The sequence below is a fragment of the Hippocampus comes genome, unplaced genomic scaffold, assembly GCF_001891065.2.
Source record: "Hippocampus comes isolate QL1 unplaced genomic scaffold, H_comes_QL1_v1.1 scaffold186, whole genome shotgun sequence".
Lineage (NCBI taxonomy): Eukaryota > Metazoa > Chordata > Actinopteri > Syngnathiformes > Syngnathidae > Hippocampus > Hippocampus comes.
Genome location: NW_017806236.1, coordinates 1,809,150 through 1,821,708, shown reverse-complemented (window position 1 = coordinate 1,821,708; position 12,559 = coordinate 1,809,150). Strand labels below are relative to the sequence as shown.

Here is a 12,559-nt window from a genome sequence, read left to right as displayed (position 1 = left end):
CAAAGTGAGGCCCAAAAAGATATAGGAAATACCCAATGGCAGACCAGCTCTAAGTATGTTGTGTTCAGGAAACTCGGGGCTGCGATTAGCAGCCCGAACTGCATTTTTACCGCCAGCTCTAAGTATGTTGTGTTCAGGAAACTCGGAGCTGCGATTAGCAGCCCGAACTGCATTTTTACCTTTCATATCTTGAAATTTATTTCGTAAAAAGAGGTAATATTTTCATGTTGAGCCGTTTCGTAACTTGAAAATTTCGTATGAAGATACGTTCGTAAGTAGAGGTACCACTGTACTGTATAGCTAGTCGTTTTTGAGTAGGGCATGAAGCGAGATATGGCCTGGATTGGTTACCAGTGACTAATCACCACAGAAACACAAGAGAAAAGAAACCAAACTCCCTCCTCCAATTTGTGTGTAAAAAGCAAAATGTTTGCTGAAGTTGCTTCTTTTTTCGGAATAAGTCTTTCAAAAAAAAAAGAAAAAACAAAACACAAAAAGCCAGAAAGAAAGCAAAAAAAAAAAACATACACTGACTAAATTCATGGATGCTTCGTGAATTGAGATCTTATAGCGAGATATGGTGACATGTCAGGCAATATGACATAGAATTGTGGTTGAACTAAAAAAAAACCCATTTAGCACTTATTTTTTGATGCTTGCTCAAGTGACATGACGTGTGACAGCATGCATGACAGGTTGGAACTCCCCAAAATGGGTCAGATTTGAAAGTTTTATGACTTACATTTGACTTCAGAGGTTCAATCGTGAACACATTTTGATGGATGGAATACAAAAATATTTTCATCTGGTGAATATTGGGAGTTGATGGTGGAAATCAAAAGTGACACAATGATGATGGTGGAGGCTACCAACAGTAAATAATGCTCAAGGAAAGTCTCACAAGTCACGCTCACCAAGGCTTGAACCAATTGCAAGACACAAACACGAGGGAGTGATCTATGGCTGCTTGAGTATTGTTTGCACATTGAAAGAATAATATTGTAAGCCCCACAGTATGTCCTGTAGATCATATTTAAGCACTCACACACACACACACACACACACACACACACACACACACACACACACACACACAGACCTTGTCACAACACACACACACACACACACACACACAAAGCTGCGATCTTTGGAAATGAATCTTGACTCGGCAGCACTGATTCAAAAACACGCTCAGCTGTCCTGGATTCATCCAAACATAATCGTGTAGTCTACCCCAAACCTGCAAAGAATACCATTTCTGCACCGATCACAATAAAGTATGCCGTAAAAAAAAAAAAAAATGCATTTGTGGCCGTTACTTGTAAAAAAAGTGGCACGCCAGCTGTCCTGACTTGTTTTTGCAATTCTTTCCGAACAAAACGCAGTAGTCAACTTTAACGTTTGAAGTGCAACCCAAACCACATGGATTAATCCCGTCACATGAATGCATCTCAACTTGCTTCCAAACCTTCAGCTTCTACAAACCCACCACACCGCACCAAACCACACATTATAGACATGACAGGCGCTTGAGGCCCATTCATGGACCAGGCTCTCGTGCTATCTTTTGCACTAATGCGCTGGGAGTTTATGCGTGTCTTAGTTATTCAGGTTAATGCCTTTGCCTGTGGGCCTTCTTTCCATTCCGGGCTCTGGTTGCACGCACGCCTCTTTTTTTGTGAACTACTGCGGCAATGCCTGCGCAGTCACGCTGATGCGTTCGGTAAAACTACAGCCGCACCGCTGGGAATAAAACTAATAACCTCGGCATAGCGTGTCATAATGCAAAAGCAATTACGAGGGGTCTTGCTTTGCAGTTTAGCATCACTGTCTGGCAAAGTATGATCTAATGAAGCATGTGATCCTGGAAATAGAGCGAGCCAAAAAAATGGCTCCGGATGACTAAAAGGTGGCCTCTGCGGATACGTGGAGACGTGCGGCGGTCGATTACCTGCACGTGAGTGTTTCGTGGTAGGGTTTGATGCTGGTGCTGCGGTCCCTTCGCACGGGTCCTGGCTCGATTGTGGGCAGGCCTGTGGCGGAGGTGGTGGTGGTCCACGTGGAGGAGATCCTCCTCAGGAGACCCGGGTGGAGACTCCGCCTCAGACGCTGCACGCAGAGAGGAAGATGAAGGCGCAAAAAGAAAATGTCATGAAGAAATCAAACCAACAAGGGTCAGGAATTGTTTTGTTTGAAAATAACTCCCATCTTGAAGAGGTAAAGCTTATTCCCGGATCATCTCGACGTTTTCTCTTTTCCAAACATCATGTCATCTTTACCACGCTATCTGCTTCTCGCACTCTCTCGTCCCGCTGCATCTCCCCTGGGAATCCCAGTACTGTTTGCCCATGTGTAATGCTTCCATCTGCTCCATGCCATGCAGCAGCTTGGCAAAGAGGCACAAAAGATGGCAACGTCTCTCCCTCGCTCACGCAGTCTTCTGCATGATGACCCAATAAATATTGGCTCAGAATCTTGAATGAGCCCATTCAAAGCATAGGCGGCTCGCACAAACACACGTTCCCTCACACATGCTGCTGCTTTTTCTCAACTTCACTTTCATGTTAGCATTTCGATTTTTATACACACAACCCCTACATTGTCATCCACACGATATAAGCAATACAACAAATCAGCCACGGTGTTGAAGAACTGTCAGAGGTATTGAACTAAAATGTTTACTATTGTGTTTGTACGGTAGTTTGAAGAAGTGTAGAACTATGCTGTTCAGATATTCTCTTACGTCATTTCACTGATCTCATTCATCTCAAGCTAGTCGATGGTCGTGTCAATTGGGTAAACACAACACCGCACAAGAAGGCCTTCCAATTTCATACTTTTTAATTTATTGTATAATTTAATATATTTACTTCATATTTATGACCTAGCATGATAGTGTTTATCATGCAAACATTGACTGTAATATTGACTTTACTGCGGTGTTAGCTTAGCTTAAGGATAGACTATGGTGCAATTCTGAATTCCGTAATAATGTAAGTTACGTTGCCACCGTAGGAATGAAAACTCCCCTGAACTTAAAACAGGCTTTGAATACTCGCGCACAAAGTTAATTTGCGCGCAGCTTATATTGTGTCAGGCACTTCACGTGTAAAAAGTGGCCCATCTTGTTTTTAGTGCAGGTGCAAGCCTTCTTTAGCCTGTTTAGGAATTTGGCAGACCATACCTTGCGATTTCTTTTACATGCCCTTCGCCCACCTGAGAAGTTGGTGGCTGAAAGTAGACTATACTTTAGCCGAAAGGAGGTCACACACAATCGTACAATCGGGGGTGGAAGATGGTCTTAAAGTGCTCACTTTACAGCAGCCAACCTTACATCATATACACGTGGAGATCTCCTTGCAGTTCCTTATAAATGTACTTGGTGTATGAACTCCAATTATGTCTGTTTATGCTTCCGCCACGTAGACCTCTTTTGACCTCAATTTCAAGGGAATGAGAGGAAACCCTTTTATTGACCAGGAAGCAAGTTGGCTGTGTCCACACCCACAACGGTGCAATCGCCTGTTTCTTTACTTTTCTTTTAATGCAACAAAAAGAAACTTTAATAACCTGATTAGCTCGATGCTAAGCTAAATGACTGCAAACAGGGATGAAAAGAAAGAAAGAAAACTCATTCCAGGCGCACAGTTGGACCGCGATTTGCACTAGACTTGCATTGAGCATGAAAACTAGGAGCCCAAAAAGTGATTGTCTGCTTAATGCTCTAGGCTGGTGTGGCTCACCTGACTTCCCTGCAGCAAATAATAATAATTTCTTACTCAGTTACGATGCAAATGTGAGTGAATTGTTGTCTTCAAATGCACCCAATGCATAGTCTACCTTCCATTTTAAATCAGATGGGAATATTCTCCCCCTCCCCAGAAACCAAAACAGCATAAGCGGTGTAGAAAATGGATGGATGGAGATGGATGCGATGTTTGAAACCAAAATGTCAGAGCAGAGATTCTGTTTGTCTCTGTTGAAAAAAAAAAACAAAGTTTTCTGTTGGTCTCTGTTGAACAAAAAAGCAAAGTTTGAAGAGCCAACATCCTGCTCTTAGCCAAAAGCACAAAAGCAAGTGACAGCTGACTTTTTGGAGGATAAATTTCATCGCTCACTAACTTCCCTTCAGCAGTTCTCCTCTTACACAGACAGAGTTGGACATCGTCGTCCTGAGGAGTCTGAAAAAGTGCAGACTCAGGGGTCACTCCTACGAGTCCAGACAATGTGATTAGTTTCATCTACGGATAGCCAGGATGGGCGTTGCCTTCAAAAACACACTAAAAAGGTATCAATTGTGTTTGACATCCAATTTTTTAACACACGCTCGCGTGTCTTTGCAACCATTTTGACAGACGCATTCGCCACCGTGTTGCCCCTCTTTCTTCTGCTGCGCGCACACGCAGACACACATCGGACTTCTGCACATCTGTCATGTTGACACAGCTGTGGCTATGAAAGGGAGAAGCAAGCTCCAAGCAGTAGACATGCTCTATTTTTCTTCACTCAACTCTATGAAAACACACTTCCTTCATTTGATGCTAAAAGGTCTGAGAGGCAGCAGCAGCCATTAGCGGGCAGACGGGCTCAAAGATTAACATGTGCGTAGAACGATTTGTGCCCTTTAAATCATTTGGGCCGTAATACGGTGGACCGCAGTTCCATCTAAGGGTAATTTCACATACTTCCCAAAGACAACTATACATTTGAATGTTTGGGCCCAATTCTCAAATCGTGATTTGCACCACATGTTGCCTCCATGAATTTCCTGACCTTATGGATGGACGTCTTCTCTCCCTTCTCGGGTCCCTCCTCGGAGTCAGAGTAGACGTAGGCATCGCAGGGGTTAAGCAGGGGAGCGGGGCGTGGCCGGTGCAAGGGCTGGAAGGTGAGCTGGGTGGTGAGCAGGCTGCTGACAGCCCGGAGTGAGGTGCAGGTGTTGGAGGGCAGAGAGGGGTCAGCCAGCAGGTCTGTGATCAGTCCATGCGCTTCTCCCATCACTGCGATGTCCACCATGACACTGGTGCCTGATGACTGCAATGGAGAAATGAACATAATTGCGGTGGAGAAACAAACTAATCGATATGTACAACCTTTATTTTCAAATATTTGTTCCATAAAATTGAGAGACAGAGAGAGCGAGAGAAAGAGAGAGAGAGAGAGAGAGAGAGAGAGAGAGAGAGAGAGAGAGAGAGAGAGAGAGAGAGAGAGAGAGAGAGAGAAAATGCCAGTGTAACAAGCTATATTAGCAATCTTTAAACAGATTTCAAATTTGCCCCATAGTGTCAACTATAGCTCACATTAGCATCTTTAGGTTTACATTTCTAATGCCCCGCAATAGGTAAGCTTTGTTCAGTGTTTTAAAGTTGAGTTAGCCACCCGGTGAATAAGAATAAATGTTTGCATATCGCTGTCGGTGGGCAGAATCCAACGTGGTCACTTTTCAGGAGACCCCAAAAACTCCATGTTTGTTCAACTATTAGCATTTCATCGTCAAAAGAGCGCGAGGCATTTTCAACACTTGAGATTGGGTCTTAAATTTGTACAAATAGCACCCACACGTGGATTGACCAATAGCACAGAATGGTGAAAAAAAAAAAATCATAACTTTACCAAATCGTGGCATACGAGGTTTGGTCTAACATGCATCACAGGTTTACTTCTAGACCTTATATTCACAGGTAGCACTTGACAGTAGTCTGGGTCGACTTGCTTGTAGATTTCAGCCCAAACAAAATCAGGCTTAAGCGTGTTCAGCACATCTGTGCAACGATGCTTAATGAATGGGCTCATTAGCAACGTCCAAGCCAAACAACATGGCTTTCTCCCTCCCGTGCTAGCTGGTAACTTTCACATCTTCCTGAGTGTCTGCGCAAGTGAGCTCAGGCCGGTCTTGGCTGTCGGTGAATAGATCCACCAGACTCACCAACTTCTCGTTTTGCACAGACAATGTTATCAGATTTTTTCTCGCCCCCAAAGTCACATTCCCTTTAACACCAGCTGCTAGACAGCTAGGGAGGAGAGAGAGAGAGAGAGAGAGAGAGAGAGAGAGAGAGAGAGAGAGAGAGAGAGAAAGGTTATGTTTATGCTGGCTTAAATATCCTGGGGCTGGCTTGAACACAACTCATGTGAGTGTGTGTGAGTACTCTCCATTCAGCCCCAACATGTGGGAACATTTCACATGTTATTTTCCTTCCTCCTATCTGATAGGTCGGCGTATATATGAATGTTCCCTACTAGTCTGCAGTCGTTGCCACTTTTGGGTTGTCCGGTACAAAAACAGCTATGTGTTCATCTATGAGGTTATTCTTTCTCCACAAATAACCGATTTGCATCAACTTTTTACTGTTCAGCTCACTGCTGTCCACACTTAATGCAAACAAGTGTCTCTTGGGCTATTTCCAAGCCGATTTGACAATTTCGAAAGGGGAACGTGACTGCTGCTTAACATCTGGTTGGAAAAAAGAAAACGATGACCCCTAGTGGGTCTCGTATCCTCACACGGTCTTGCACGCATGGGCCATCTGGATCATCTGCAAATAAATACAGTGGAACCTTCCCATTAAGTGGTGCAATTTGCACTTCAACCCAAATGAAAAATCCATCCTTCCATTATCTGGAACCCATCCCAGCTGTCTTCGGGGAGAAGGCGGGGTACACCCTAAACTGGTTGCCAGCCAATTGCAGGGCACACAGAGACAAACAAACCATTCACACTCACACCGAGGGACAATTTGGCGCGTTCTACCATGCATGCTTTTTGGGATGTGGGAGTAAACTGTGGAGTACCTGGAGAATGAACCCTGGATCGCTGCAGTGTGTGGCGGACGTGCTAAACAGTTGACCACCGCGCCGCCGCAATGAAATATATGCCTCAAGGTTCTTAACAAAAGTGAGATTGCACAAATTCCATTATTAGGTGACATGTCAGCAAATTTTGTAAACTCAAAATGATTTAAAGGATGGACTCTACAAGTCTGTGGAGTCTGTGTTGCTTTTTTTTTTGTTTTGTTTTTAGAAGTCATAAAGATGCAAACTATTTACAACGTACTGATATAATGAAATGTTGTATGAGTCAACTGTTCCAAAGTCGGATCATGTGGCCTTGGCGGTGGTCTGTACTCAGTAGAGGTGCTTACTTATTCATAGCAAGCTTTTTCTCACAGAAAAAAAGACATACATTGCATTGCTCTGATTAACTCTCAAACTGGACTTTGGCGCATATAAAAGCGGTGTTGGCTTTGATTTTTATTGCTGCACAGTGCCATGAAAGTTTATGATGGAGATTCTGAGTTTTGGGACACAGTGGCGAGAAAAATCAACATATATAATCTGAATTTGCAAGCATAATACACACATAGCACCACAACAGCGTGAGCAGAACTGTGGCTAAATATTAATTGGCCTTCAGACTTTTATTTGGGTTTCAAGGATTTATGTTAGGTTTGCTTCTTTGGTACAGTACTTCAAAAAATGTTAATATCTGGCTTGCTGCATGATTAGTAATCGCAAAAAGTATACACACACACACACACACACACACACACACACACATATATATGTACACACAAAACAGCATAATAGCATGTAGCTTAAGTTTTAATTTTTTTTTGTAATTGTTATGATTATTATTATTCGATCTATTTTGTTTTTTTTTTTACTCAGGCTGCTAGTCAGATATGCCCGCATCATCTAAAAATGTTAACATAATTGGGATGTTCTTGTATTGCTTTATAAGTAAACTCTTGTTTAAATGCTTTAAGAATTAAGGAAACATTTGAAATACGGATCAAAATGTTTCTATTTTTCATTTTCAATTTTTTTTCTGCCAGAACAAAACAATTATTTCACTTTCCCTTGACATTTTCACAGCTTATTGTTTGTGTTTCACTTTTCTTAACAGGTGATATGAGCCACATCTGACTCTGCTGTTTTCTGAAAAAACAAACACTCTCAATGCCAAATATTTGGATTGATACGATGAAGGATTGGACGGGAAAATACGTTTCAAAACTGTTAAATTATGACCAGAGTCCAAAAGAGTCATGAAGGTCAACTATGCTGTCCACAAGCTGCATACACAGTCAATCATGGAGGTTGCTGGGAGAAAAAGGCCAGGCCCTCGTGTCGTTCATAACAACATGAATTATGATGCATTTTCAAACTGTTCGGCAAACATTTGTGTTAAATTAACAGCGGCGACTTTGAATAATGTTAGCCCTCAAGAGCTCGCAATCATCCGACTAACCTGGTGGCCTGTGCCAGCATTCTATTGCAGCAAAATGATGAATGCACAAGGGTGCATATTTGGTTTTGTTGACATGTCACGTTTAAACCACGAACAAGTATCAATAAACACTTTTTATGATCAGCTAACAGCCAAGTCAAACACGAGGTGACGCGCGAACATTCTGTTGTGACACGGAAGAGCGATGGCTGTGGAAGAGTGCGTCAGCAGGCGCGCGGTGGACCAATGCCCGGACGGGGGCCTGTCGGTGCGCACGAGAGCCAGGGCTCGTCAAAACAAATCAGCAGTCACTTCTGAAGCCTTGTTTGTGTGCACTCACAGCTTTTGCTCTCTCGTGTCGGCGCGCAGATCGGCGCTCAAGTAAACAATGGCCAAAATGAATTGTTGCAGGTCCCGTGCCATTCATATATATTGCCATCCATCAGGAGTACGTGTGTTTATAATTTGGGGCGAACGCTATTGCTAGGTTGGTTCACAGTAAGGTCAAACCCGACTTTTGGAAAAGAGCACTTATTAGAAAGGCAAGCTTCTTCGCTCAGCAACCTCCTCTTTGTTCGTGCTGGCTCGGGATTGGTAGCAGGAGGTATCAAAACACGTTCCTAGCGCCAGAGTGCAAGCATTTTTTTTTTTTGAGCTCCGGTTGACTTTTTACTCGATGACGTGTATATTCTCGACAAGTGGCTATCGCGACATCACACCAACATCGAATTAAAAATCCAAATGTTTTCCGTAGCGTTTGCCTTTCAAAAGTTATTCAATACAGTGGACGAATGGCTCAAACTTCAACCAAGACACATACTCATTTTTAACTAGGCTATGTATGAAACAGTAGAAAAAAATGGATTTTGATGGCATGGGAGCTTTAAACTAAAACGGAGAAAAATGACAGGTCGTCTAATTAACATTTGAAACTTTGACCTTGAAAAAGAGATGTTAGAATGGAGTGCTTCGAAAAGTTAGCGCAAGCTTGAATGAGGGTTCTTGTCTCAACATTGTGCAAGTATATTCATTCATTCATTTTCCGATCCGCTTATCCTCACAAGGGTTGGGGGGGGGGTGCTGGAGCCTATCCCTGCCGTCTTCAGGCAGTAGGCAGTGGACACGCTGAATCGGTTGCCAGCCAATTGCAGGGCACACAGAGACCAATAACGATCCGCGCTCACACTCACTCCTAGGGACAATTTAGAGCGTTCAATGAGCCTGCCATGCATGTTTTTGGAATGTGGGAGGAAACCGGAGTACCCGGAGAAAAAACACGCAGGACCGGGGAGAACATGCAAACTCCACACAGGGAGGCCAGAGCCGGGGATCAAACCCATCACCTCTGCACTGTGAAGTTGACGCGATAACCACTTGTTCACCGGGCCGCCTGTGCAAGTATACTCGCCTCTAAATGTACTGGGATGGAGGCCAATTACTATTTTTTTAATGTTGACTGAAAACACTTGGGTTTGAGTTTGATAATTTCACATGGGCTTATTACTCCCTATAGCTTCCTCTTTACAAGGTATAAAATGCATAAATGCATGCTCTGTAGGTTTTAAGTCTGGACATTGACTCAAGCTGTCTAAAACATTTCAACTATTCTCTATCTTTGGGCGAATCTTTCTTTGTCATCGGGTCAACTGTGGACAAACAATATAATGACCGGAGAAGAGTTAAAAAACAAACAAGCAAACAAAAAACAACGGGCTACTTCATTATTTGGGATATATGTTTCTGTTTTTAGCCAATAACTCACATCGGATAACTTTGTCTGACTAACAACGTGTTCATCCGTGCCTCTGATTATATTTAATGACGATTATTAATGGAATACGCAAAAAACATGTCGCATATTTGCTATTTCTGATCCGGTCCCCATTGTGCACTTTCAACCTCTTGGCTCCGTCCTCTAAACAGGCCATCCGCGGAGTAGGCCGTAAACGGACAGTGATGTGTGGGATTGTTGAAAATTGTGCAATACTGTAGTGAGAAAATAATGTGTCCCGGGGGGAGAGTAAACGCTGGGACAAATGGCCTCAGGGGCCTGCTGGAAAGAAAGTCAAGTGTTTGATCTTCCGATTAAAACACATTTAAACCCTATAGGAAACGATTAGTCCTCACAAGGGCTAAGAAATAAACTTGACATGAATTTTTGCTCTCAATCATAATCTGAAGAAACTAATAGAACAAAAATGACAAAACGCCTATGTTTTATGTTTACTTTTTTGTTTTTTTTTCTGGGTCAGGGCCAGTGCATAGCCATATAATGGTTCTGAATGGATTATCGGAAGAGTTCACCACTTTGAATAACAAAGCAGTGATATAGTGTGAATCATAGCAGAGGACTAGCACAAAGCTCCCTCCGGATTCTCCTCGTTCCCAGCCAGATTGGTCGAGCCAAAACTACACCCAGCACTCAAAGCTTCCAACTTCCCAAACAACCCCGGAGCCCAACTCCCTTTACGAGCTCTTTAGAAGCGAGCAAATTACTCAAACTCTGCTGAACCCGATTCCACCGCTGCAGCCCGGCCACAACATCTTGTTATTGCATGTTTTATTCAAGCAAAGGGCGTGTAAGGGGGATGGAAGGGGATGGGGAGGCAATCAAAATAAAATCAATATCATTTAAAGGAAGTTGCAGTTATTCCGAGAGATCCGCGCTTTTCATGTGGTATAGTTTTGTGTGTTCGGCCACTATTGCTTTGTTGAAATAAGCTAGTTTTATTGCCGTATGTCTAACACGGAATCGGAATGTGTTAAGACTACTTCTACATTCTGCATTTAAGGGGCACTTTTCGTCCTCCTGGTATTTTTAACCTTTTAAGGGACAGCGGTTACTACAGTGGACAGTTTATCATGTCATCAGGTTACAAGGTGCATGAAAGGGTTAAAAGGGCCTACCTTCCAGAATGGGAATTTATATCAACATAATTCAGTCAATTCAACATATAGCTCTTGATAAATGAAAAATGTATAGTAATAATACACACAAATAAAACATCGGGGGCTCAGCATGACCACAGCCTTTGAAATGTTTTTTTTTTTTTTTTTTTTTTTTTTGTGTTTGTACGTTTATTCACGGCTTGTAGCGCGACGTGTTTTGGTCCTTTTGAGACAAGCTACGGTATTTCCGTTTGGGTTCTCCTTGCCTTTTGCAAGCGCTTTTTGTTCTTCTCGTTTTCTCCTGGTTTGTTGAACCAGCAACATTATTTATACTTTGTCGGCCTTGTGCCATTTTTCTGAATATATTTATGTCAAAACCTTTACGTTTTTAGAGTCCAATTCTTCCTGGAATCATCCGGGCATCCTGACAATGATAACTTATGTTTTGGGTTTTTTTTTTTTTTTGCTTTTCCTTCCACAAAACGTTATTTTGACAGTACAAGGATTCTGCCCGACAGCGATGCTATGAACAATTATGTGGTACAACATGGGTCAGCAGCTAATATAAGCACTGATTTTGGCTGACAGTGCAGTGTCATAATGTACATGTACTGTATTGGAAATATTTCAAGAGCCTAGAAATAAGGTATTCTGTTTTTGCTTTTTCTTACAGATTGATTTCATGAGAAGAGACAAAATGAAGTGAATGTGCCGCCATGTTTTGATTGTCTGCCATCTTTTACAATGTACACAATTTCCATATGCACTGTAACGTCAATGTCAATTCCATAGCTGTAACATCCCTGAAAGCTTTGGCTGGCGAGGGAAAATAAAAGATGCGGTTTGGAAAATGACTCTAATGCGCAGCTTGCTGGCCAATATGACACGGTGCAAATCAATCTAGCCCGCGTGCGAGCGGCTCTACAGGCGGCGGTGTGACGCAGGCACGCGACGAGGTGTCACGGCCGCACGACCGAGCAAGCCGAGCAGCCTCCTTGGGAAGAAAGCAGAGCTAAGGGGACAACAGCTTGCAGCTGGACATGCTTGCCAACAAAAGCGTCAACTTCTCACACGTCTTGTCGCTCAATGGACGCTGACAGGATTGCACTGATGGACGGCAGCTTTGCAAAATGACCAATCACGAAAGAGGACGCATCAATTAAATAAGGCCAGAGGGAGCGATCATACTGTCGCGCTGATGTAAACTATCAGAGTCAAAGTCTGAGCAGGAAATTAGACACACATTGATTGATTACAAGTCATAGCACAGTTGTGATCGCACGGCATTAAAAAATAATGAATGCCCTCCAACCCACAACAACTTTGCATGATTTATTAGTGCTATCTAATCTCACGCTGTCGTCGCCGCCTCTATTCATTTCGTGAGCCTGTCCTGCTGATAAAACACGCGCGCACACACACACACACACACAAACACACACA

The 12,559-nt window shown here is 43.0% G+C and overlaps 1 protein-coding gene across 3 annotated transcripts in view; it reads right to left on the bottom strand.

Moving 5' to 3' along the window:
- Positions 1 to 12,559, bottom strand: part of LOC109507618 (cGMP-inhibited 3',5'-cyclic phosphodiesterase A) — a 71,864-nt gene that overhangs the window by 13,776 nt on the left and 45,529 nt on the right. For all 3 annotated transcript variants that reach the window (XM_019857198.1, XM_019857199.1, XM_019857200.1), the window contains exons 3-4: positions 4,774 to 5,034; positions 1,952 to 2,109 (exon numbers count right to left, since the gene is read on the bottom strand). In XM_019857198.1, the coding sequence (XP_019712757.1) occupies positions 1,952 to 2,109; positions 4,774 to 5,034 (419 nt within the window). The remainder of the gene's footprint in view (positions 1 to 1,951; positions 2,110 to 4,773; positions 5,035 to 12,559) is intronic.